This window comes from Kogia breviceps, chromosome 10 (genome assembly GCF_026419965.1).
Source record: "Kogia breviceps isolate mKogBre1 chromosome 10, mKogBre1 haplotype 1, whole genome shotgun sequence".
Taxonomy (NCBI): domain Eukaryota; kingdom Metazoa; phylum Chordata; class Mammalia; order Artiodactyla; family Physeteridae; genus Kogia; species Kogia breviceps.
Genome location: NC_081319.1, coordinates 106,515,954 through 106,543,142, shown reverse-complemented (window position 1 = coordinate 106,543,142; position 27,189 = coordinate 106,515,954). Strand labels below are relative to the sequence as shown.

At 49.6% G+C, this 27,189-nt stretch overlaps 1 protein-coding gene across 1 annotated transcript in view; it reads right to left on the bottom strand.

The window, feature by feature from the left end:
- The window catches only part of GMDS (GDP-mannose 4,6-dehydratase), a 487,018-nt gene that overhangs the window by 54,974 nt on the left and 404,855 nt on the right, over positions 1-27,189 (bottom strand). Inside the window, exon 9 of the mRNA XM_059075578.2 lies at positions 9,305-9,401. Within this exon, the coding sequence (XP_058931561.2) occupies positions 9,305-9,401 (97 nt within the window). The remainder of the gene's footprint in view (positions 1-9,304; positions 9,402-27,189) is intronic.

Below are 27,189 nucleotides of genomic sequence, written 5' to 3'. Positions count from 1 at the left end.
AAGACGAAATCGAATATTTCTCTCCAACATCTTGACGTGCCTTAGAGAAAACGCGACATAGTCCCCCAAGTTCCACTGTGGTTTTAGAGGATCACAGTTGCCTCATTTCCCCTGCTGACCTATTTTCCAAAAATAATAGAAACAATCTGAATTTAAAATGTACCGTGCCTTTCTAACATCACTCTGCATAGAATTTCATTCTCAACAAAAATCCCTGAAAAATAGGGAGACATCTCATTGTAAAGTTGAAGAATATGTAAAAAAATGAATAAAAGCATATTTAGATCGATCTTGTTGGAAAAACGGTGAAGGACCCATGGTTATGAGATTAACAAATCCCTGTCTCAGGAGAGAAGGGTCCTCCCGTTCCCGACACTGCCGGGAATCACAAGAGCTGCGAACTGTTTAAGGGTCAGTCTCCGCCAAGAACCTTGTTTAACTAACGTAACGGAACTGGTGGAGGGGACGCCCCAGAGTGTGACCGGTCAGTGGTCAGGAGACGCCTGTCGAAGGACGGGCGGGTGATCTCAGACGCACAGGGACGTGGAGGCCTTAAGGATGTGACTCCCGGGTGCTTGTGAGACTCACAACAGCAAGAGCAGCAAGGAGGGAAAAGAGGTCAAAGTGCAGGAAGAAGAGGGTGAGAAGAGAGCGGAGGACGCGCCGCGGGGGAGCCTGGGAGGGGCCCCACGGGGCCGGCGTCTCCACGGGAGACCATGTGGTCCCGGCACCACGTCTCCGCGGTGCCACCGCTTCATCCCCAACCCGGAACGCTCTCTGGGTCTCTTTTTAAGCCACAGATCTCCCCCAGATCCTACTGTTCTCGTGCCCTCGCCCGGCGCTCCCTCAGACGCACGTGTGGTGGGACCTCGTCTGCGGTGGCCCAGGTGCGCGTTCACTGTTTTTTTTGAGGGTGTGTCTGGAACTCTGAAGCGACAGTTAACTGGAATCTTCCAGCTCGTCCTCCTCCTCAAGGTGATTAATAATGTGTTTTCCACGCAGCAGGAGACACTGTGGTCCAGCAACGGGTCAAAGTGGTTAATCCAGTATTTTCTTCCAGTAGCGCCCTCCCCGGAAGGAGCACAGCTCTGTCAATGCCTTGATTTTAGTCCCGTGAAGCTCAGTTCAGCTTCCGACCTCCGGAACCGTACGCTAACGCGTTTGGGCAGTTTTCAGCTGCTCTGTGATCGTCTGCTGCAGCAGCAATAGGAAACCCACACAGATGTTCGGCTGTAAAAGTGACGTCCAGCCGCCTCCGAGAAGCAAGCACAGAGACGGGTCTTCGCGGGAAGATTTCTGCGGGAGGAGGAGGAGGAGGAGGAGGAGGAGGAGGAGGAGAGGGCAGGGAAGTGACGGGTGGCGGCTGGTCTCTAGCCCGTCAGCGACACCCAAGTTCCGGGGGTCGCCCCGGAACGTGCTGGATCCCGGGCCTGGAACAGCCTCTGGGAACAGCCTTTCGCAGAATCTGAGGGGAAACCCGCCTCCTCACCTTTCACCAGGACCATCGGCTCCACCACAGGATCAAGAAGCAGAGCTGGCCGCGCTAAGCAGCAAATGACCTTTTCTGCGCGAAGCTGTCGGGGCCCAGACCCAAGACATATTGAAAAACACGAAAACATCAGGAGCTGAAGAGCTCGAAGGCGGCTTTCGGATGTCTTCTGATTACTAATGATTTCACAGGCCTGTATGACGCTGCTGGCGGCGATAATTACAACGATGACAGTAATAAAAGCACCTTATACTCAGACGAGCCTTCCATCCTTTCGAACCAAAATGCTTCGCATCCCGCCTTCCAGGGCACATCAGTTTGGAATTAGGTCTCTACTTAACCCTAAAATACAATTTACCTGAACTGGGGTAGGAACCACCTTCCAGTTCATGTCAGCTCGTTGGCATCAGCCCCTGGAGCCTCTGAGGAGCCTCGAAGGCAGGGGCTCGGGATGGAGGGTGGGGCCCACTTCAGTCCGGCCCCGTGGCTCTCGGACACAGATGCTTCATCTATGAATTCCTAACCAATCTCCTGAGACCGAGTTCGTGAGACTGACCTCCCTGCCTCCAGACCTGCCTGGCCGGGCCCGGCTCCTGCTTACCGCCCCCCCGCCCCAAACGCCCCTCCCAGGGCCCCAATTCACCCGCGCACACGCAGCCCCCAACCCGACTGCCTCCCTCCACAGCAGGCCACCAGCGCCCCGAGGCCCCGAGGCCCCTGCCCCACGAAGGGAGTCCTGTCCCCGGGTCCCCGACGGGCCGACGGCACCCCAGTTCCCGGCTCCTGGGCGTCACCATCCGATCTGGTCCCTGACCCTGTGCTCTCCCATCTCTGCAGCGCCCTGGGGCCTGTCACCGTTCTTCTGGTGGCCGCCGCCTGGTCCAGTGGGCGCCCCACTGCTCCCGCCCGGGCCCGGCCTGCAGCCGCCGAGCCGTCCCCTCACCTGGCGGAGATCCGCTGCCGGCTGAGGGCCCTCCCTCACCCACCTGCTACGCGGACTCACTCCCACAGTAGGAATTCAACACGCACTCCTTCTGAATTACACCCCTAAGGCCTCAACCCTGTAGGGATACTCTGTATGTGCTGATACACCTTCTGAGAAGCTGAAGGTAAATAAGAATGATATTTTAAATGTATGCGACGACTGCACTAAAGGATTCCTGTAACAAATCCTAAAAACCGCAGCATCTCTTGGTGCCCGGGCAGCGGCCCGTTTCTCAGTTTAGGACACCGCGTGACAAAACGCACAGGCCGGGTCTGGCTCCTAGGCACGGCGCCCGCTTCGAACGGCGGCGGAGTGGAGCTGGGCGTTCCCCGGCAGGCCCAGCCCAGCAGGTGTGATTGTGCAGGAGGCCACGCAGAGCCGCCGAGCTGGGGAGCAAGACCTCCAGCTGTGGGGAGCGGCCCGGAGGCTGCTGACCACGGCAGTCAGGTGAGCCCTCAACCGTGCCAGCAGACGTGACGGTGAGCGGGGAGACCGGTCCGCCCCGAGCCAGGGGTGTGGAGGCGAAGCCAGAGGAGGCCTCGAGGGAAGAGAAAGGCCGCTGCAGACAGACAGGGACGGAGCCCTGGGGGGCCCAGAGTAGCTCGTGTCCACAGGTGAGCGCTGAGCTAGGAAGAATCATCCGACTTGCTAAGGGATTTTGAGCCTTGTCGGACGCACAGAGCGGAACTGGGGGGAGAAGGAAACACAGGAAGTGTTACCTGTGAAGCCGCCATGAGGAGGTGTCTGGATTACAGTGATTTCAGAAGCCAATCACGGCTCGATAGAACGGGACCAGCACTGCTGACTTAAGAAACAAACAAACAGCAAATAGGGAGTCTCCTAAAATTCTGGAGCACAGATGCCAGTGGCCGGGGACGAGAGTGAAGAGAGAGTGGCTGGTCGCACCTCCGGGAGGAATTCTTTCCTGTGAGCGACCAGAGCCCCCGCAGGTAGCGGCTGAGCTCGGGAACAGACTGCTCTTCCTAAAGAAAATAGCTGCAGAGGCTACAACACATTTCCAAGATGTTGGAATTTATGTTGCAGATGTCAAGAGGTCATTACTACGATTACAAATGAGGGTAGCCGTTACCTGCTCAGCTTTTTTGGAACAAAGGTACAGATTTTATAGGAATTCCCTATTGGTACAAGGAATGAAAGCATCTACATTTAAGGCTACGAGGGAGATTTGTGGATGCAAACAAAAGAGATTTTTTTTTTTCATGTAAGGGAAGGTATATAGTTATGTATATTCACCGAGATATTTAAGTCTTTAATGGCATCATTCTAATCTGGATCTAATCATAAACCCTTCAAGGAAAAACAGGAGGAAGTCGGGGGCATTATGGTCAGGACACAATTATCACTTCATTAGACGTAAACGCTCTTGAGGGGACAGGAGCCGAGGGAAGAGCCCAGGCTTTAGGAGGAATGTCACGCACCCTAGGGGTTCTGTACGGGGTCCTGGGAAGCACGGAGGCCACGCTGTGGAACAGCTGAGTCTCAACCGGAGAGACTGAAACGACAGCTCTCTCGGTTAAGTTCAAGGAAGGAAAAGGGCGGGAAAGGCCAGCGTGATTAAGGAGGGATAGAAAGATTAGTAGGAGGAACCGAAGAGGGAGGCTTACAACACATGAACAGTGATGCAGAGATATAAACTATTTGTAAAATACAAGCAGCAAGAAGTTCAGAGAATAATTACAAAAGAGGAAGCACGGTGACGGCATTCCACGGCGCCGCGCTCGGGCAGTTACAAAAGCAGAGAACGCCGGGCCTGCAAGTTGACGCTTACGGAATAAGGAGGCCGGCCTCTCCTCTTCCAGGTCCCAGAGCGGAGAGAGGGGCTCGCCCTTCACTGCCGTGTCTGCCCCCTCTCCGCCTGGCCCCCACCATCCAGACGAGGAACAAAGGAAAGCAGGGGCGTAGGGGTGGGATTAGAGCCCTGGAGATCAGAAGGGAGAGAAGGGCGCTTCTGGCAGAGCCGGAGGAGACAGATCCGCGGGGAAGGGAGGGTCCGGTTTCCTGCTAAGGGCAGGGGCGTGTGCGAGGGGGTGAGAACAGCTATGGGGGAAGGAGGGACCGTTTCAAGACCCCCAGTGTCCAGGGATGGCGCTGGGCGAAGCTCTAACTGGTATTTATACAAGCCCTCTGCTGACAGATGAGATTCCTGAGGTCTGGAAAGTGTTACCCAGCATTATTCTAAACAGGGCTATGAGATAGAACAAGCAATTATGGGCCATTTAACTTAACATCATTTACAGAAAAATATTAGGAAACGTTTGCAGAGGGGACAGCTCAACGAGCATATGGTAATTTGATTAGAAACAGGCCACATGTTTTCACTGAAGGAAGGTGTTGCTTTGACTAGCTTGTTGGCCTTCTTTGAAGTTACTGCTTTCCCGCCTCTAGATTTTAACTCAGGAATGTTTTCTAATATCTATAAAGAATGAGAATAAACATGAAGCATCTACGCAAAGAAAGCAAAAACCAATCACAGCTGAGGACGTTAGAAATACAATGGCAAGAAAAGCGAATGTTAAAGACAAATAATACAGCAAGGAAAAACTTAGCTCCATCACCCAGTAGAGTCTAAAGCAAGACATTTTTCGTGGAAAATAGGTGATTTCAATTTCGGTCTGTTAATGTGTTTCCCATGCCATTTCCTAAAATGCTCTGCAGAAAAAAGGCAATTTTTTTGTTTGTTTCACTGAAAAAATAATTCTTCGCTTTTTTTTTTTTTTTAGGTGAACCGAACATTTGGTGTCATTAAAATTTGGCACATTAGCATGAATGCTTCCTAATCCAACGTTTGTGAATTTTCCAAATTAGAAATTCTCAAACAAAAAGAAGACATCTTCGTTATTATTTTAAATTAAGTAATAGGTCAATGTTAACTTGCTCCTATTTACGTGACAATTCCATACCACTGAATAGCTATTGAATCTTCAGAAAGAGGGTCAGAAAGGATAAAAATCAAGATAAAACAAGAATAAAAAAATCAGAGTACCTATTAGTGTTTGCTAGAAGCCCTGATTATGCCATGTTATTGACTTTTTAGTGGTTAATACATACACTTCACCAGCGACGTCCTTCTACTTTTCGAAAGGCACTCGACTTGAGTAACTGACCTATTCCTCTCTACACTCTCTACGAGGGCCGGATGTGTCTGTCTCATCCATGCTGAATTCTTAGGGCCTAACACCGGGTTTGGTAAACATGTGCTGAATGAATGAACACCTAACGAGAACAGCCTCGATACTGGTGTGTGACCGTGTGCCGGACACTCTCTAATGCGCACTTCGTGTAAGTGACTCTCTCGATTCCCCAGCGATTCTTTGAAAGAAGTTGGACTATTAATCCCGTCTCTAAAGACAGCCAAACAGGGGCACTGAGAAGTAACACGCCCGAGTTCACAGGCCGTCCGGCCTGAAGCCCAAGCCCGCTTCTTCCCCGCACACAAATGCACGATGCCGGGGCTCTGCGTACATGTCCGGGCAGAGAAAACGCCAGAGGGGACAGGGGTACACGACCCAAGTATCTGTGTTGCCATCACCAATGCCGGGATTCAGGGGCAAGGGAAAATGTAAAGTCCAACTTCCAGGATGAAGCTTCCCACAGCAGTAAAACTCCCAAACATTCAAGGGAAGCCCAGAGGTGTCCAGAGAGGGAACCAGAAAACAGGACTCCTCTCAGCTCAACTGGACGCCAGAGTCCTAAGCTCAGAACAAAAACTTTCAGGACTTGCCACTCTGGAGCGGAAGCAGGACCAAAGATTTTTGGTGACAAAATCAACGAGGGAAGGGTTTTCAGCTGGGAGGTCTGCTCTGTCCAGAATCCCTGGTGGCCTCTTTGGGGTCAGTGCTGGCCTGTGCTGCGTAAACAGCCTGCCTTGGTCTGAATCTCATTCAGAAAACAATGTAAATCTTTATCTCCCTTCAGTCTTGCTTTAGGAGACCGGTGTTCTATGACCTGCTTTCCCCCCCCAGATTTTCTTTACGGCAATTTTTCTCTTTCCATCATTCTGGACCCACTGGACTCTAAGAAGGTCTAGTTTATGCGTTCGTCTCCGGGGTGTCCTAGGTGCTGAAGACACAGGATGAAAGCTGATAAGGAGAACAAGCTTTTCTAGAAAGCGAGGAAGGATGAGAAGAAAGCTGTGGTACTTGGAAGATGGACTTGACCACAGACAAGGGAAGGACACGGCTGGACACGGAGAATTACGCGTCTCCCCACGTCGAGTGCTGCTCAGGCCTCGCGCCAGCGGCCCCCTGGGCGTGTGGTTTGCGGCACAGACCCGAGTGCTCGCGCGCGGGCGGGCTCCAGTTCTCACCCCCTTTCACCTGCAGGAGCACTGTCGAGCCGATCCGAGTTCTGGGAAAACTGCTGTTCTGAGGAACGAGGTGAAAAGTTTAGCCTCAGCACACGAGAAGGCTTGCCCGACAGAGCCCTGTGCTGAGCGGAGTGGACACAATTACCGCGGCCTTCAAAATCCAAGACCAGAGGCGGGAAAGGGGATCCGCGTGGCGGGGAGAGCTGGATGGGTGAGAGAAGCGCCTAGGAGATAGGAGGGCACCCTCACGCTCCAACGCCTCTGTGCAAAGCAGAGTTGCAGAGCAGGTACGACAGGGACACCGGCCGGAACAAAAGGACAGACGTGGAGCCTCGGCGGGAAAGAGGGTCCACAGGGACTTCAAGAACCATCTTGTGAGCCCGAGGGTCCTTATCAACCCCACACGGTGCCCGAGTAAGGTTGACAGACAAGCTGTTCTTAACGACCGCCTAGCTTTGGAAACGAGAAGGACCACGGTGAAGTTGTTACGGGGGTTGAGGGTTGGCTCCGTCCGTTTTCCACTCTGAGATGACAGTTTTCATTCGCGAGCACAGAGAAAAAGCTGCCTATTTATGTCCCAGAAACACGCGAGCCCGTGGCCCATCTCTGGGCCCGGTGGGAGGCTCCAGAGCCAGGTCTCCTTGCTGTGTCAGCAGGAGCGCGCCGGTGTCCCCTCCCTGGGACCAGCACATCCTCTGCTGGCCACACCCACCCCCATCAGCGCCGGGCACCATTGTTCACTGTGTGTCAAAGAGCGGCCCCGCCCGGGCCAGGACAATGCAGACTCCACAGCCCCAGTCGCCAAGCGCTGCTGATTTCCTTTCCTTTTTATTCGCTCCTGTGCGTAAGAGTGCATGAAATGAAGTGTTTTCTCTTGTTTGAAACAAGACAGTTTGAAGGGTGATTACCGGTGACAGGTTCACTTTCGATCTTTCTCCACCGTGGCTTTCCTGATCTTGGAAAGTTGTACGACAGACAGGAATTTGGTTCAAACACAGGTAAAACAGGTTCCAGGATTCTATTTTCACGGTTAATATACATTTCGTTCGGGAACCACCACGTCTGAACATTTCTCTCTGAAGCTGCTGCTTTCTATCACCTTTAGGTACCTTTAAAACGTTGAGTTTTGTCACCACGGTGAACGTGGCCCACATTTAAGTGACAGCACCAAGCTAGAAGTTCTTATAAATCTAGGAAAGGAGCATGTTATGCTCAAACAACCTGTAGGTCATTTCTTAATACAGGAACTTCCTTTTTTTTTTTTTGTATTTTAAAATTTAGCATTTGATCAAGTATTATTACAGATCAGGAGGGTATGAAACATTAGTAAGTAGTGGCTAGTCATGCGTTTCAAAATACTAAAGTAAATATCAGGTGGAGAAAGAACCATCAATAAAATTCAAAGACAAACGGCAAATCGCAGGGTGAGGGGTAGGGATCTGAGGAATGCTTATGTAAACACGGGGGATTCTTTCACCCATCAAATTAATAGTTAATGTGTGTTCAGTCATTCAATAAAAGTTTGAATATACACAGGAACTTCAGTATTTAGAAATTTATGCGTTTATCCACCCATCCACCAATAATCATGAAGCACTGAGTTTATCATCTAAGATAGTAAAAAAAAGTCCATCTCCGCAAAGAGTTTGGAGAAACTCTTTGGAGAAAAACACGTAAACAAATGAGTATAGTAAATTATAATAGCTGCTATAATATAGTTATGTATAGCATATAACGTATCAACAGATACAAAGGAAAAAGTAGAAAGTTCAGTGGTGGTAGTATGTCGGCCAGAAAAGGATTCACACCCAGGACAGTACTTGAGCTGAGGCTTAAAAAGTGTGCAGAGGGCTTAGCACCGCTCAGGTTTGTGCGTGTGTATGTGGGTGCATGTGTGTGCATGTGTGAGTGTGTGTGTATGTGAGTACGTGTGTATGTGAGTACATGTGAGTGTCTGAGTACGTGTGAGAGTGTGTGTGTGTGTGAGTACGTGTGTGAGTACATGTGAGAGTGTGTGAAAGTGTATGTGAGAGTGTGCATGCGAGTGTACGTGAGCATGTGTGAGTGCATGAGTGTGTTTATGTGGGTGTGTGTGAGTGCATGTGTGTGTGCGTGTGTGTGCGTGTGTACGTGAGCGTGGGCACTGGCATCTCCAGACCCTGTGGGTCACGGGGGGCCTTGGAAGGCAGACGTCCTACAGGTACCGGGGCTCAGCCATCGATCAGGCCACTACCTTGATGGGATCTGCCTTTGATCTGAACCTCCATTTCTGAAACCAGCTCTTTCCCTGGGTGTGTGTTACCCTGTTTTCCTTTACACAGCAATGCATTTTGTGGCGAGAATAACACCCCGAATGCAATTCCCTGGGCTCTGGTTTGGGGAACGCGCACTGCGGGACGACAGAGAGCCCGGGGCAGAGCTGGGAAGCCTGGCTGCAGCCTCCAGTTAGTAGTTTCCCAGCCCGCGGCCGGTGTGGCCCTGTCGCCAGGGCCGAGACTCTTACCACTTCAGTTGGTCGGTAGTACTTGAGATCCACGGTCACGTGAACTTTGCCGGTCTCTTTGCACCTGCCCACTTCATTTTCGTTCTCTCCTTCCCACCTGGAAAGGAGATAAAGAGTTGATCAGCCCCAACCTGCGTGGGAGCATCAGGCCAGGCCGCCGGGCAGCGTGGCTTCTCCCTGCAGGAGCCAGAAGCTCATTAACTCAGGAAACACAGGCCGGTGCTTCACCGTGTTACGAGGGCAACAGCGGTTCTGAAGCCTTTCCAGATCTATGTCAAAAGGGCAGGCCTTTTCCTTCCTCTTTAAGGAAAATCATGGTATGTTCAGAAGTGAGACCTCAGAAATGAACAGATTAGCCAGAATAAGGAATTGGGCAACTTTCAGGGATTTCAAAGATTCTGTACCTCTTTAGATTATTCTTGATAAAGTCAATTATTAGGAATTAATCTCTCCTGTCTCTCCCTTCCTTATTTTCTTTTTATTTTTGTAGTTTTAGGAGTATTTATTGTAAATTGAATGCATTCCATTTTAGAATAAGTTTCATACCCTAATTAACCATTCATTTCATCCCCATATTCCATACAAGTGCCCTTGCTGTACCCAGGCAGCAGTTGGCCCCGTTGATAAAGCCCAGATGACTAAAGCTCCAAAAAGCGCATGATGAATCGGTTGACTTCCTGCTAAGCGATGGTCTTTCAGCATCTCTTCTTTCTCTGACTCACCTACGATGCTATTTGGACAAGTCTTCTTCCTTAAACGTCCACAGTCAACAACAGCTCAGGACCCCAAGAGCAGCCCCTCTTCTCATAAGCTGAGGGGCAAGTTCACAAGTTTCAAGACCAGCTTCTTGCCCGAGTTCCATTTTATGTTCTCACTTTTACAGAAATGAAGCCACTGGCTTAAAGCTGACCTCTGGATTTCTACAAACTAATATCCAAAGAACAAAAAACACTATATAATTTGACTTATTTCTACAATTGGAACTGTTCAGCAAAGGAAGAAAAGAAGTTACCAAGTAATGTCTGACTTCCATGCTTATCCTCAGACCTAGTTTGCTTTATCAGCTGGTGATGAATCCTGTGACAGGACACTTCCGTCACGGTGGAGATCAAAGGAAACAAGAGAACATTAAGTTGGTTACCTGACTGTGTGAATTACAGGTGCCACTGAAGACGGACATTAAATGTTGATTGTGGTTGTATTTTGGACATAGATTGGGTATCAGAGACTTAAACTGGCCTCACAAGCTTTATTTCTGAGCAACCCCTCAAATGTTCCATCCTCAATTTACTTTTTGATAGCATAAGGGTAATATTTCATCGTTGGAGGAATAATCAGTTTATAAGTATGCTGGATTTGCCAACGTACTAAAGGCAAATATGAAAAACATCCCATAACACAGAGAGAATTATAGCATAATACGTTGAACAATAAAAAAATGTACAACTGGCATTTTCCATGACTTTTATATTAATGACTCACAAAAGGGTGTCTGGTAATTTACTCACGTGGTTTAATTTCTTACCCTTTTGCCTAGACTTATTTGGCAGGATCGGAGCTACGTTTTTGGAACATTCACCTGGATGTGGTAGTGGATGCTTTGGAGTATATGCCGACTACAAGTGCCGTAAAACGGGAGAAGCTGAGGGCTCATCTCTGATGGATGAAGACAAGACCTGGGCCGATATCCACAGCAAGGGAGACTATTTGGTAAAGTCATGACTTTTAAAAAGTGCCTAAGTCTAAAGTTGGTCGTTTTCGTGGAACCTCTCTCTGGTGATGAATATGGCTGAGCTGAACAGCCAACTGTCACCAAGGGAAGGGCGCAGAGCAGAACGGAGGTGGCAGAGACCACTTTCTAACTTGCACTGGGTCTGCAAGAGGGCAATAAGCAAAAGTTTCGGCCAAGGCCAGAAGCACTGTTACAAGCTGGGGTCAGGCTGGTCCCCTTCCAGGGAGGAGGCTGGGCAGTCTCCTCTGGGCTCAGATTCTCCAACTAAACAGCCACCCAGAGCCGCCCAGAGCCGCCCAGAGCCGCCCAGAGCCGCCAGAGCCGCCCAGAGCCGCCAGAGCCGCCCAGAGCCGCCCAGAGCCGCCCAGAGCCGCCAGAGCTGCCCAGAGCCGCCAGAGCCGCCCAGAGCCGCCCAGAGCCGCCCAGAGCCGCCAGAGCCGCCCAGAGCCGCCAGAGCCGCCCAGAGCCGCCCAGAGCCGCCAGAGCTGCCCAGCTCTATGTCCTCACAGACCCCAATCAGCTCGTTAGGCCCCCACTTGTAAGCATGAGCAGAAAACCGAGGATTACCGGACACACGTGAGGAAAACCACACACACGAAGACAGAAATCACAGCAGACGAAGTGAAAAACAGCAACTTGGAGGAAACAGAACAAACAGGGAAGATGACGAAAAACAGAACACAACAACAAAAAACTCACACATCACTGCTAATACCTTCAGAGAGCCAAGGAAAGATACCAAAGAAACAAAAAGAAGACACTACATCAAAAAGGACAATTTGAAAACAAAGATTTAGAAATTGAAAAAATTCAGAAATTAAGAATTCAAGAGAAGATTTTGAAGACAGAAATGAGGAAACCTCCCAAAAAGTAGAGCAAAAAGATGTAGATATGAAAAAGATAAGAAAATCAGAAGATGGCCTCAAGAGGTCAGTATAATAGGATTTCCAGAAAGAGAGTAAAGAAAATAATTATCTTAAAACATGTGAAAAAAATTGATCAGAGCAGATGAACATGCATTTCCAGACTGAAAGGGTCCCACAGAGCTCGCAGATACCGTCTCACGGAGTTTCAGGACCCGGGGACGGGGAGGAGGTCCCGGGAGCGCAAGGGGATGGGAGTGGCCCGGAGTGGCCCCTGGGCGGCCACGGCAACGCTCAAAGTAAAGGCAATGCAGCAACGCCTTCAAGGTTCTGAAGGAAAGCTGTTTCCAGCCAAGAAAGGTACATTGGCCACCTTGTTAACTGAGGGCAGGACAGAGATATTTTTAGATATGCTTGGTCGAAAAACATTTGCTTCCCATGCACCATTCTCAGGAAACTAATTAAGGTTTGGCTTCACCAAGCCACAGAATTTCAAAAAGGTGTCAGAAAACAGGGGGTGACAAGCACCCACCAGTCCAGGCGGGACAGGTCGGAAGGATCCAGAGGGGCTGCTGCAGCGGACGCGCCCGAGGGTGACCCGCCGGCCTGGACACCTCCGGGGCAGACCGAGGGGAAGATAGTGGCAAACGCACGGAGAACGAAGCGCACGGAGAGAGACAACTGTCAGGTCTGCGGTAAGCCAGACAGGCGCGAGGTGTGACAGCGGGTCAGAAAGGAAGAAGGCAGTGTTGCTTCCCGGAGTGAACGCGTCGGTCAGTCCTGACGACGTAAGGCGGGAGGACAGCTCTGAGGTCGGGGGGGGGACACGGGGTCACAAGGGACACAGCTCTCCTTTGGAATAAGAGGTGCCAGGAGAGAAGCCTCAAGGGGGGAGACCGCGGACCAGCAATCAAAGCTCGCTATTCAGTCACGTGGATGCAAATGCCAAAGGGATGAGCTGAACGATACCGTGAACAGGACTTCCAGAGAGAGACCCCGGAAAACCGCGAGAGACCTTGAGGTGACCCAAGGCGAGGCACCAGCGCAGAAGAGCAGGCGTCTCTCGTGTCGCGGAAGGGCCGCAGGATGGCCAAAGAGTGGGGGACCAGCTGGAAAATGGGGGTGCAGGGCGGGAGGTCGCTGGGAGTGGGACTCCGCCTGCGGACGCTCAGGCGTCACATGATGTGCCGGAGTAACTGGAAACGGACGAACAGCGACGAAGGAGAAAACCACCGTGAACGTGCGCTTCATGAACAGCGGGGCCAACCAGCGGGGCCCCGGGGAGGCCATGCGACCAGCCGGGTGCCCACCGCCCGGCCCCCCGGACGCGGAGCTGCGCGTGCTTGCGGGGTCTCGGAAGACCGCCTCCGGTGGAGTGAAGGGCGGGGATGGAAGGGGGTGGCCGACCCGGGCACTTTCCGGAGGGAGGGGAGCCCTTCTCCAAGACCGGAGGACCTGGGACCGCAAGGTGCGGCCGGGAAGGAGCTGAAGGCGGCGGAGGGAGGGAGGACGGGTTTCTGGAGGAGCTGGCGGCTGGCGCCCAGGACCGGGAGGAGGGCCGTCCCCGACGCGGGCAGGGGGCACCTGCCCAGGGGCAGGAGGAGGGGGCTCCAGGGCCGCTGGTTTAATCACCAAACCTGCTCTCGCTCCTGAAGGGCAGCACGGGGGTGCGGCGGGGGGACCCGTGGGCGCGTGGGCGCAGGCGCTGACCCCGTGCGGGTTTGAAATGCAGACTGCAGGTCTCCAGGCTCTTGGTGTCCCACCTCGCTTCCCTTAATACGGCTCATCGTTACTAAATCAGCGGCTCCAGCTGTTAGGCTGAATGAATGAATAACCAATTGCAACAAAAGGTGACATTGAAAGCCCTGGAGGGCGGCTTCCACACCAGGGCCCCTCCTCGCGCAGCCCTCCGTCGGGAGGCGGTCTGGGGGCTGAGCGGGCGGCAGAAGGCCACGCCGTCAGACAGAGCGGACTGTGTCCTCTGACAAGGACACTGCATCCTATGGGGCCCCTCCCAAACGCGGCTTTCAGTAAGCGTTGTCGACTGGTCAGTATCTCCTCTGCTTTCTCCTTTCTCACCAGTGTCACTGGAAGCTACTAAATAGAGAAGCTCTCCTTTCAAACTGTCCTCTCTCGCGCTTCGTCTGTAGGAAATCCGACGGGTGTGATGAACTCAGTGGACAGAGCCTCGTGGCGTCGAGCGTAATGAGGCTCAAGAGATCAAATGAAAGACCAGAGGCCATGGTCCTCGGCTGTGCGGTGACAGTGGCTTCTAAGTCAGCCTCCGCGTTCCTGAGCTGCCTTTACATGGCTCTTATCTGCCTGCTTTATTTGTATTTATTTTAACTCAGCTGGGGTGTCCTATCCACCCCCGAAGAATGTGGGTGGAATTTCTCTTGCTTTACAGCATGAAGCAAACTGTATAGTGGCCTGACCGGGGGCCCGCGGTGGGGAGGTGGAGATTTTGGGACCAGAGCCCCACTCCGTCTGAGCCCCACCACAGTGCAGGGCTGTCTGGCCCCGCCTCGTCTCCCATCTCCTTCCTCCCAGCCCCCACAAATCCTCAGCTAGCGCCTGTAAGTGCCAGGCGCTGAGCCGAGCCGGGCGCTGAGGACAGGGGCCTCTGTCCTTAAAGGGCTCCAGGCCTGGCGGCCACACAGGACGCATCTCAATATGGCAACAGGAGGCAGACGGGGGCTGTCAGAGGACCAGGCGGGCACCGGGCAGGGCGGTGGCCTCAGGGAGGCCTGAAGCTGAGACCCGACGGGGGAGCGGGCGGTAGGTGTGCGTGTCTCTCGCTGCGCCCGGGGTGGCCAGGCTGTCCCAGCCCAGTGCCCGCGGCCAGGTTACGAATGCTCCTCTGCGCCTGTTCTCATGCCGTTCCACCCACTTGGAAGGCTCTCCCTCCCCTGAACTCGCAGCCACAGCTCCGGCTCGGGCCAGAGGTCCGCTTAACTCCACCTTCCCGCCGACCTCACTCCACACCTCCATCACGGGGCTGTTCTGCCAGAACTGATGGGATAGATTTGCACAATACCATCATCTATTTGTATACATTTGTACATAAGGAGTTCTTATTATCACCTAATTAGGACCTACACTTCTCAAGGGCAAGGAAGTGTCTGGGTTCTCTTAGGTGATTTTGGCTCTGAGAAACAAAAGAAAAAGAAAATGTGCAGAGAGCACGATTATGGAGCGTCTGCTCTGTCTTCAGTACAACGCCCCCCGTTCCATTCGGTAACTTACAGAGGCAGCAGTTATTCTGAGGACCTGATGGATCCTTAGTTAAAGAATTTACCTGACCTGCTACCCAGTGAATTGCATCAACCGTACATGAAATGGAACAAGGGTTGCCCCAGCCTCCAAGACACAAAGAGCATCAGGGCTCACATCCGACCTACACACGCCGCTAACACAAAAACCTGTCGCTTGAATTAAAGTTCACATCCCTTTAGGCTGTTATACTTTGGGGTTTTTTAATGGGTTAAAACCCCAAGTATCTTAGAAGTTCATCAATATAAAATGATAACAGGGGGGCTTCCCTGGTGGTGCAGTGGTTGAGAATCCGCCTGCCGATGCAGGGGACACAGGTTCGAGCCGTGGTCAGGGAAGATCCCACGTGCCGCGGAGCGGCTGGGCCCGTGCGCCACGACTACTGAGCCTGCGCTCTAGAGCCCGCGAGCCACAACTGCTGAGCCTGCGAGCCACAACTACTGAAGCCCGCGCGCCTAGAGCACGTGCTCCACAACAAGAGAAGCCACCGCAATGAGAGGCACGTGCACCGCAAGGAAGAGCAGCCCCTGCTCACGGCAACTAGGGAAAGCCCGCACGCAGCAACGAGGACCCAACACAGACAAAAGTAAATAACTAAATACACAAACAAATAAATAAATTTATTTTTAAGAAATGATAGTAGGGCTTAGACTTCCCAGTGGCGGGAGAGATTCTGTCTCAGCGGTAAGTGGAAGCTGGTAGGGAGAGTCCAGTCTCTACGCAGCCATTTCTGAAGGCCTGGGTCTGGTCAGAGCATCTCCACCAAGTTCTCACAGTGCTGACACCCGGCTTCTCAAGAGAACTGATTCTCCCAGCTCCACGTTAGATGCAAGTGATGATATTTCTACCCCTCCGTGTCAGAGGTTCCACTCAACGTGCTTAGACGGTATGGGCATCAGACAAGTAGTAAGCAAGCTGTCAGGTGGGGCTGCAGCTCCGGGGGCTCAGAGGGGGTGAGTCTGAAGAGACGCGGCCGAGGATGGCGCACCTCGACACGTGTAAACGCACAGAACCTTCCCGGGGGAAAAAACACAGAGCCGTGGGGATTTCCCTTCTCCCGACTCCCGCCCAGCCCAAGCAGAGCTGCACAGTACGTCCTGCGGAAACTCTGTTCATCAGAAACGACTGACCAGAAGGATGTGCTTTTCTCCAAAAGCAACTGGACACAGTCAAGGCTCAGCACATTCTCCAGGATGGCCTCACAGCAGACACGCCAGCCACGGGACACGGGCTCACACTTGGAGCCTAGACACCCAGCCTCGGGACACAGGCTCATGACCTCATGACCAGGGTGTAGACACCCAGCCACGGGACACAGGCTCACGCCCAGGGCGTAGACACCCAACTATGGGACACGGGCTCATACCCAGACCCCCTGACACCCCCCCCCCCTTACGGTCCCCTCTGGGCATCCTCCAGGCCCAAGGGCCAGAAATCCCACCCACCAGGAAACAATCCCCAATTAGGGGAAGAATGTGCACAAACACAAAATGCTTGTTATCTCAGCCAGGAGGTGTTTAGAAATGAGCTTCTTTTTCAACGTATAATAATGTTTGCCCTTGTTGTTTTGACTGAAAATGTAGATACGATACCACAAACTATGATAAATATTTCCATTGGCTAAACATCTCCCCAGCAGCAGACGGTGGTTCTCACATGGTTGCAGGCTATTTCTACAACTCTCTCCTCAAAATTTAACAAGATTAATGACAGAAAATTAGTCAAGACAAGTATTGGCCTGTTTGGTTTATGCATCACTTCAACTATAGGAGAAAAGCACTTCCTTTTCACATTACTTAGTGATAAGTTGATGGGAAAGTGAAAAGCAAAGCCTAACACTGACAACAACCCTGACAACACAAACTCCTCCAAAAACACACGTGCACACACAGATACACAGATACACACACGTACACACAGATACGCACACATACACACAGATACGCACACATACACACAGATACGCACACATGTACACAGAGACACATACACACGCGTACAGATACACACGTACCCACACGTGCACAGATACACATACATATACACAGATACATGTACACATAGACACACGTGCACACAGATACATATACACACGCACGCATAAATACACATACACATAGACACACAGTGCAGACACACAGATATACATGTACACATACGTGCACACACATACAGACACACGTACACAGATACACATATGCATACAGATACACACATGTACACATAGATACACATACACGTACACATAGATACACAGATACACATACACACATACATACACACATGTACACATAGATATACATACAGATATACACAGACATATACACATACACACATGTACACATAGATACACACACACACATAGATACACACACACAGACACACACACCGGGATGTTCTGGGAAGAAAATACTTGCTGTCACAAGGGTGCCTTCTCAATGTAAACAACCAAATGGGAACTTTATTGCCAAATGTGACCTTAAATTTTATCAGGACTGCATGTGGTACTGACCTGCTCCCCCGAGTATCTTCTACTGACCCAAAGTCACATGAATGTGCTGTTTTCCAACAAATTCAAAGCAAAAAAATCACTCCCTCAGTGATGTCAAAGACTTCAAGAGCAGACATTTGTTCCAATTCTAAATGTATAGATGGCAACCCATTTTTCAAGTCTTTTCGGTGAAAATTTCAACAGACATTTTCAAAAACAGTAGAAGAAATGGAAAGTGACAGCAGATTGTAAACAGCTGAAGTGAGAATCTTACAGATACTGACTGGTGTGCCATGTGACAGGAAAGCCATACGATAGGAGGTTACAGAGAAAATCGAGGAACTCGGAGAAAATACCTACAACCTTCCTTTGAGCTCACAAAGCAGAGCAGGCAGGAATTCCGAGAGGGCAGAGAGCCTCCTGTCTTAACTGACGGCACCGCGGTCGCCGACCCCGTGGACATGCAGGCCCTCCCCAGGCCTCTCTGGCTCCCTGGGGTAGGAAGACGGTGGCACCCCTTCAACTGTCACCACCCTGCAAGCATGGTCCCTGCTGCCCCGACATGGGGGACGTAGGGCGACCAGGGGCCTTCTGGGGAGGACTCAGCAGACAGGCCGGCTGTGGACACCCACTGGGTCTCAGTGATCAGGACTGAGGACCCCAGACTGCAGACCCTGGAGGACGGGGTGGGGCGGGATTTGCTTCCGGTGACAGAGCGGAGGCCCGAACCGCGCGGAGGGAAAATTATCCTGGAAGGATCCTCCCGTCTCGCTTTTTCTTCACAGCCTGGGCTCTCGAACGCTCCAGAGCCGGGCCTGGGCTTCTCCTGTCTCTGTGTTCTGGTCAGGCTTCCTTCCACGGGCTCGCGGGCCTCAGCCCAGTTCGGTAAGTTGCTTGCTTCTGACACACAACCGTCACGTCACGAAGAAAGGATACACGCGAACAGGATGGAAAATGCGGTAGGAAGCTTAGACCCGGAACCCCCTCATCAGCGGGCGGCCGTCGAGGGTACAGGGGGACGTGCGTCACGGTGCCTCCGGTGCTGGGGTGAAGCTGAAGGGGGCGCGGCCGCGGCACCCGTCTGGGCTCACGCTAAACGATCATTCGTGCTACGTGAACACGCTTTCGCGGGCCTAGCCCACTTCTTGCCTCTCTTCTAGAAGTAACATCCCGAGTGGGTGGAGGACCCGCCCCCACCTGCCCTCAAATCGTGGAATTCTGTGGGGTCGCCGCACACAGAGGCCTCTCCCTCCGACAACAGGACCAGGCCCAGAAGCCTGGCCACAGTCTGGCCTCAGTGCCTGGTCTGCAGGTGGCCACGGGCCCGGCCAAGCCGGCCAGGGTCTGTTGTGTCGTCCAGGCTATGCCAAGGTCAGCTGTAGTCCCTTAAAGACGAAAGAACTCTGACTACTAGAAACGCTCATTCGCTTCTCTTCCCTTCCTAATACAGACACTTTGATTATGCTCACACGGCTTTGTTTCATTTGCATGGATACCTCACGCATTAAAAAAAAAATAAGAATTTATATATGTCATCCCTCACAACTTTTGGAGCTTAAGAGAATAACAAAATGTCATGCTTTATTCCTTAGGAAAACACAAACAAAAAGTGTACTTATTTTCAGAAAATAAGATGTGAAACTGCCTCTACTATAGAGAGAAGGGTACTCGTTTCCCCTTCCCCTGCAGTCTTCATTCTAATAAAAATGTTGGGGGACTATTTAAAAGCAACATGAATTCTATATAAAAAGATATTTATCTATATAAAAAAGATATTAAAAAAGAACTCAATCCCGACACAAGCAATCCATAATACATTTGTAAATCCACAAAAGAATGTGAATAGTTTTCTTGAAACAGGAAATATCTTCTTTAAGTATGAAATAGAGGCACAGAGATACCCTAGAGGTGACTACATCGCCTTTTGCAGAGGTTGTTCTACGTCCTCCTGCTTTTTGTTTTTACTAAATGTGCCAACTCCCAGCATCGCATTTAAGATGAAAATGCCTACGTGTTTGCTTTCCTATTCTTTGTCTTCTCTAATGAATATAATTAGTCTCCTTCACAATGTTTTTATGCAAAACAAATTTATAAGCCAGGTAGTGAAGTAAGGAAGAAAATGCAGGTGAATGACACGTGACATCGAAGGTGATTCTAACTGCAATTTGGCTCCTCACGTTACAACTTGGAAGCAAAATCACCTAAAGGCTACTACAAACAAGGACATTGGTCTTGGGTTTACAGACTTCCGCCTCCTCTTGGGACTTAAGCATCCAATGTTTTACAATGCCACGTGTTACAGGAAAGCATGTGAAATGTTTCCCGAAAGATGAGCTCTTGGACCTTCTCCAATTTCCAATGCGTTTTTTTGACAGACTGCCATTATAATTTTTGAAGTAAACGAACTACTGTATAAAGTGAGTTGTTGGAAGAACTTGACTCCTGCAGAACTGGTGGGACTGAGTCGCCGTGGGTTCTGGGACGACCCAGACGCCCTCAGGCTCCGAGGGGACTAACGTCATCAAAGCCTGGGCTCTCCCCTCATATCAGAGCCCGGGGCTCCAGACACCCTAGCCGTGTACCCTGGAGGCCCCCATCATCTCCTGGTCGATCTCTTTCAGACCGTAGGGAAGAAGGGCGGGAGGTACTCCTCCAGCTTTCAGACCTCTGCATCTCCCCGAGAGCATCCCCAAAGGCACTGACGGCAGGAGTGGGGCGTCCAGAGAACTCTTTTTGTCTCAGTTTACCGGATGGTAAGTTAGGTCCAATTTCTATTAACTTCAACTAGCATTTAAGCAATCCCTGGAGGCGCGAGAGCCGAAGGAAAGGGGAGGGAAGGAACCAAAGCAGCCGCAGGTGCTCACTGGATGACGATTCTCATGGGAAAACCTGGAAATTTCCGGGTTTTTCATTTTCCAGCAATCTGCATGCCACCCCCCCACCCCCCCACCCACACAAACCCTAAAATCAAACTCTCAACTTCTAAAAATCCTTTTTCCATGATTGATTCATGTAAACGTTGACTCATTTGGCAAATGTCTGCCACCGTGCTGGGCAGAACGCCGGTTCAGAGAGGGCGCAGAGCCGACTCCGCCTGAAGGAGAGAGCTGTCCGGTCCACCACGGAAGGCAAAGTCCCAGCCGACTACGATCCAGGTCCAAAGGGGGAGGGGCTTGGACGCGGTGCCTGTCGGGCTCATTTCGAACCGGAGGTCCTGTGACTGTCCCAGGCTTTGCTACTCAGAGCGTGGTCCAGGCACCAGCAGCCCCTGCGTCGCTGGGCATCCCGTTAGAAATTCAGAACCTCAGGCCCCGCCCAGACCTACTGATTCCAAATCTGCATTTTAACAAGGTCCCCAAGTGATTCGTGGCACCTTCGCGTCTGAGAGCTTCTGCTCAACAGGAGACAGACGCAGCCAAGAGGTGTCGCAATTCTGACACAACTGCGGGTTACTTCCCAGGGAGGAGGAGAGGCCGCTGTGCAACCGGAGCGGGGCACCTGGGCCCGTCCCTCCCTCCACCGCCTCTCTGCTGAGCGTCTCCCTTACGTTCCTTCGGGCCACACAGGCACGAGATGCTGGTGTGACTTTACTCTTTTGGGTCCCCAAGCGTATCATCGGTTGCCCAGTCTTACACTTTTCACATTTTATTTGTCCCCTGTATTCACTGTTGACAAATGTCACTGTCCATCAATTACCCACTCCATCATTAATAGCAAACACACAGAGCTTACGATGCACCGGGCTCTGCTTTAGGCGCTACACGAATGCTAACACATTTAACCTTCACCCCGACCCTGTGGGGCAGGGACCCTTTTTATCCCCCATTTACAGATGAGAAAATGGAGGCACCGAGGGTAACTAACTCCCCGGGAAAGCTGCAGAGCTGGGATTCGAACCCAGGGAATGTGGCGCCGCGGCTGTGCTTTTATACCTCACGCGGTATTACGCCACGCTGTGTGCAGAGCAGGACATGACCGAGTCCTGAAAGAGAGAAGTTAAATCAGCACCCTTGGGGAAAGAGGTGCGCGCCCCGAAGGCCTAGAGGCTCGATGCTATATCCCTGGCCTTCCAGGCTTTGCCCCATCTCAGGGTGTTTTCTTTGCTCGCTTCTGCCTGGCGTCTGACTGTGCAGAAACCGTTCCCAAGAAGGACTCGCTGGCCCTGTCAAAAGTCACAGCTGCGACGGGGACGGCGGGGACGGCATCCGGGAGCGGCCGTGACTGCTCTGGCTTGTCCTCCAGCTGAGATCGGTATGCGGCTCACGGGGCCCAGAGAAGATCCGGGGAAGGAAATTGGAAGGAAAACAAACAACAGAACATGACTTGCAGACAGCATTCACGAAGCCATCATGATTTCATTATCTGGCCCTGAGAAGGAATGCTGCATTTTCAGACACACTGTGAGGAACATGCAGTGTAAGCGTCCTGCTCCCACAAGCCCAGCGATTCAGGTACGGGGCACGCAGGTGGGAGCCGCCACCAACAGAAGACTCAGACAAGAGGGGCAAAGGAAGACCTTTAGTTCATCTGGGACCCCAGCACCTCACGCCCGTGCCTCTTTTTGGAAGAATTCAGGAAAAGGGTTCAATTTCACCAAAATTTTATATAGCCCTCAAAGGCAATGTTTAATATGCCACTAAAAGCTTGACTTGTGGTTTAGTCTGTCATTTGGAACAAAATGAAGGTCACTGCCTGAAATTTGCAGTAGATCTTAGTGAAACTGACTCCAGGGCTTTACTGGGCCTTCCCTTCGGATGGAGAAGTGGGAAGAGGGGAGGGCTCAGACCCGCCACGAAGCTGCTGCTACTCAGTTTTGAAGGACAGAACGGCCCTCCCAGCGGGTAATCCACACAACTCGGCTGTTTGTGTAGGATTCTAATAATATAAAGGAAGCTTGGAAAGTGCTGGGTTAAACAAAGTTAAACAGATTCCTTGCTGGTGATTCTCTAGGAGGGGTTAAAAAATTCAATATTCTCCAAATGAACTAGACATGGAATGCCTTTCTAAGACATTTCCTTTTTAAAGAATTCTCAGTTTGTGAAAGACTGTGCTAGGTATTAAAAAAAAAAAAAAAAAAAGGGTATTAGCCCATGGGACTACCTGGGGACAGAAGGGCGACCTGGCGACTGAAAACAACACGTCGTCTCCAGAGTGGGAGAATGGCCAAGTTTCACACACTTATCAGAAGAGAGTCTTGTTTGGGGATTCATTTGTAAGACTACGCCGAACTTCAAAAAACCGTGTGTAAGTTGACTTCTTACTACAAAAGCATGGAAGTTCATTACAGAACATTTGGATATAGAGAAATGCATTCAGTAGAGCCCTAAAGGTCACACATAATTCTGCCATTTAAAAAATTGTGTGGGGCTTCCCTGGTGGCGCAGGGGTTGGGAGCCCGCCTGCCAATGCAGGGGACACGGGTTCGTGCCCCGGTCCGGGAGGATCCCACGTGCCGCGGAGCGGCTGGGCCCGTGAGCCGTGGCCGCCGAGCCTGCGCGTCCGGAGCCTGTGCTCCGCAACGGGAGAGGCCACAACAGTGAGAGGCCCGCGTACCGCAAAAAAAAAAAAAAAAAAAAATTGTGTGTTTTCTTCTCATCTTTTGTAGGCATATTTTTAGGGACTTTAGATCAGCCAACAGATCCTGTTTTTTTTTTCACTTAATAGTGTCATAATCATATTTCATGTTATTCAAATTCCCCTTCAGCATTATTAATAGCTGTACGATAACAGCTGATCAAACTCACTTGACTATCCTTGATGATGGGCACCTAAGTTCTTTTTTGATTCCTTTTATTGAAAAATCAACTAGATGGAGGGATAATTTACAAACAAAATGTGTCACAAGCGCATAATTTGAGGAGTTTTGAAAGATGCGTGCGCTCGTGCAGACACCACTGCGATCCAGATACCAGACGTTTCCCCTCCCACCCCCCGCCACAGGTTCCCTCTCCGCCCTCCCAGTTGCTCTCCCGTCACGCTCAGATTCCTATCAGCACCAGCCACCCTTTCCTCGAGCATCACACGCGCGGATTACACAGTCCGGGCTCTTCCTCCAGTGTGCCAGGTGTCCACTCCTTTTCACGAGTGAGCAGTGTTCCTCGTGCGGACACATCACCCGCCAGCTGATTAGACACTGGGGCAGCTAACGCTTTATTAGAACTAAAGCTCTTATGCATGTTCATGGATAAGTCTCTATGTGGACATACATCTTCAGTTTTCTTTGGTAAATGTCTAGGAAAATCACTGGTCACATAATAAATACAGACTTGGTTTTATAAGCAAAAGCCACAGTGTGTTTTGAACTATTCATACTTCCATTAGTAATGCTGGAGTGTTCCAGTTGTCCCAGCGTCCTCAGTAATACTTGGCTCTGTGGCGTTTTTCCACCTCGCCACTCCAAAGGGAGTGCGGTGGTATCACACTGCCGTCTTAACGTGCATTTCCTACATGACGGTCACGCTGGGCATCCTCTCATGCACTAAGTGGCCATTTGTGGCCTTTCTTGTGTGAAGTATCTGTTCAGACATCTGGCCCATTTTTTAAATTGAATTATTTGTCTTCTTTCTTTTGAGTTATGGGAGATCTTTGTAGGTTCTAGATATAAGTCCTTTGTCAGATGCAAATATACATTCATTTTCTCCCAGACCAGTGTTTGCCTTTTCCTTTTCTTAGTGGTCACTTTCAAAGAATAGAGGTTTTTAATCATGACATTCATTTTGTCATTTTTTTCTTTTATGGTTCTTGGCTTTTGGTGTCCTAAGAAATCCTTGCCTTTGCCCCCAATTGATCTAAACATTTAAGGCAAACACACACAAAACAAAAAGCCATAGAGAATGATAAATTGAACTACATGAAAATGTAAAACTCTGGTATTTGCAAGGCACTGTTAAGAAACTGAAAAGGCAAGTCACGGGCTGAGAGAGTGTGTCTGTAAAGCATAAAAACTCTCATAACTCAGGAACAGAGAACAACTTCAGACGTTTGTCCCTGCCCCAAGGTTGCAAAGCTTTTCTCCCATGTCTTCATCTAACAGTTTTCGATTTCCACTCTTGCATTTACACCTCTGCTCCATTTCAACTAATTTTGTGTGCACTGTGACTCTTGGGTTGAGATTCACTGTTTTACCCCATGTGGCTATTCCTGATTCCAGCACCATTGGTGGTAAAGACTATCCTTCTCCAAGTAATTACCTGGACAAGTTTGTAAAAATTCAGTTGTCTATATAAGCGTGTGTCTATTTCTGGGCTTTATATTCTGCTCCCTCAATCTATAAATCTGTCCTTATGTCAATATCATGCAGATTAAGCATTAAAAGAAATCTTAAAATCAGAGAGTAAGTGTTCTCCAGCTTTGATCTTTATTTTCAAAATGATTCTAGAGGGCTTCCCTGGTGGCGCAGTGGTTGAGAGTCCGCCTGCCGATGCAGGGGACACGGGTTCGTGCCCCGGTCCGGGAGGATCCCACGTGCCGCCGGGCGGCTGGGCCCGTGAGCCGTGGCCGCTGAGCCTGCGCGTCCAGAGCCTGTGCTCCGCAGCGGGAGAGGCCGCAACAGTGAGAGGCCTGCGTACCGCAAAAAAAAAAAAAAAAAAAAAAAGAAGATTCTAGATCCTTTGCATTTCCACATAAATTTTAGAATCAGCCTGTCAATTTCTACCAAAAAAAAATGCTTGTGATTTTGTTCAGGAATGTACTGAATCTACAGATTAATTTGAAGAGAACTAGCATCTTATCAAGTCCTCCAATCCAAGAACATGGTGTATCTCTTCATTTATTTAGGGCTTTTTGATTTCTCTCGTCTATGTCTTTTAGATTTTGGTGTACAGATCTTTTGCGTATTTTATTAAGTTCATCTCTCGTTCATTTTTCTGATTCTATTGTAAGTGGTAATGTGCTTTTTTACAAACTTCCATTTCCAGTTGTTCAATGGCAGTACATAGAAATACAACTGACTTCTATATATAGACCTTGTATCATGTGATGTTGCTAAATGCACTTGTTAGTTTTAGTAGCTTTTTGGGTAGATTACTTAGGTTTTCTATGTACATCATGCTATCTGTGAATAAGACAGATATACATCTTCCTTTCATTTCTTCTTGTTTTTTTCTTTTGGCTAGGATCCGGGACAATGTTGAAAAGGTTTGATAAAAGCAGACATCCTTGCCCTGAGCCTCATTTTTAGGAGAAAATTATTCAGTCTCTCAACATTAAGTACAATGTTAACTGTTGGTTTTTCTCAGAGTCCATTTATCAGCTTGAGGAAACTTCCTTCTATTCCTAGTGTGCTGAAAGTTTTATTTTATTTTATTTTTTAATAATAGTTGTTAAATTTCATCAAATGCCTTTTTCTGCCTCTGTTGAAAAAAATCATATGGCTTCTCTTTTGTTTTCTTAATATGGTGAATTAACATTGATTTTCAAAGGTTAAACCAACCTTGCATTTCTAGAATACATTCCACTTGGTCATGGTGTACCAACTTTTCAAATATTGATAGATTCAATTTGCTAGTATTTTGTTAGTACTTTTTATGTTTCTTTGTTCTCCTGGAATACTAGTCAGTATCTTTCTTTTCATGTAACATTTTTATTTTTAGCATCAGGGTAATGCTGGCCTCATCAAATGAGTCAGGAAATGTTCTCTCTTCTGAGTGAGTATAGAAAGGGTATTATTTTCTTCCTTAAATGTATAAAATTCAGTTTCTTTAACAGACATAGAACTACTAAGATTTATACATATTTTGAAGTCAGTTTTGGCAATTTGTATCTTTCATGAAATTTGCCCATTTCCTGTAACTTGAAAAAGTCATTGGAAAAAAGCTGTTCATAATATTTTCTTACTATTCTGTTCATGTCTGGAGGATCAGCAGTGATGTTCCCTCTTTTACTTCTACTACATATAATTTCTGTCTTCTCTTTTTTTCCTGGATAGAGGTTTATCCAGGTTTTGGTTGCACTGATTCTCTCCATTGTTTTTCTGTTTTCTACTTCATTGATCTCTGTTTTTATCTTTATTATTTCCTTCTTTCTGTTTGCATTGGGTTTAATTTGTTCTTCTTTGTCTAGCTTCTTAAGATGGAAGCTTGGATAACTGGTTTGGGCTCTTTCTTCTTTTTTTAATGTTTGTATTCAAAGCCACAAATTTCTCTTCCAGCACTGCTTTGGCAGTATCCCACACATTGTGATATGCTGTTTTCATTTTCATTTAATTCAAAATATATTCTAATTTCCCTTGTGATTTCTTTTTAAACCTGTGAGTTATTTAGCAGTGTGCTGGGTGGTAAGCTCTAGCAATGTCAATTAGGTCCAGTACGTTTACTGTGTTGTTCAGGTCTTCTGTATCCTCAGATATTTTCTGTCTGCTCGTTCTGGCAGTTACGAAGAAAGGAGTGCTGAAGTCCACAAGCATAAAGTTCCTTTGTCTTTTTTTCCTATCAGTTCTGTCAGTATTTTGAAGTATCTATAACTGGGTGTAGATACGTTAAAAAGTATTACATTTTAAAGTATTACGGGGCTTCCCTGATGGTGCAGT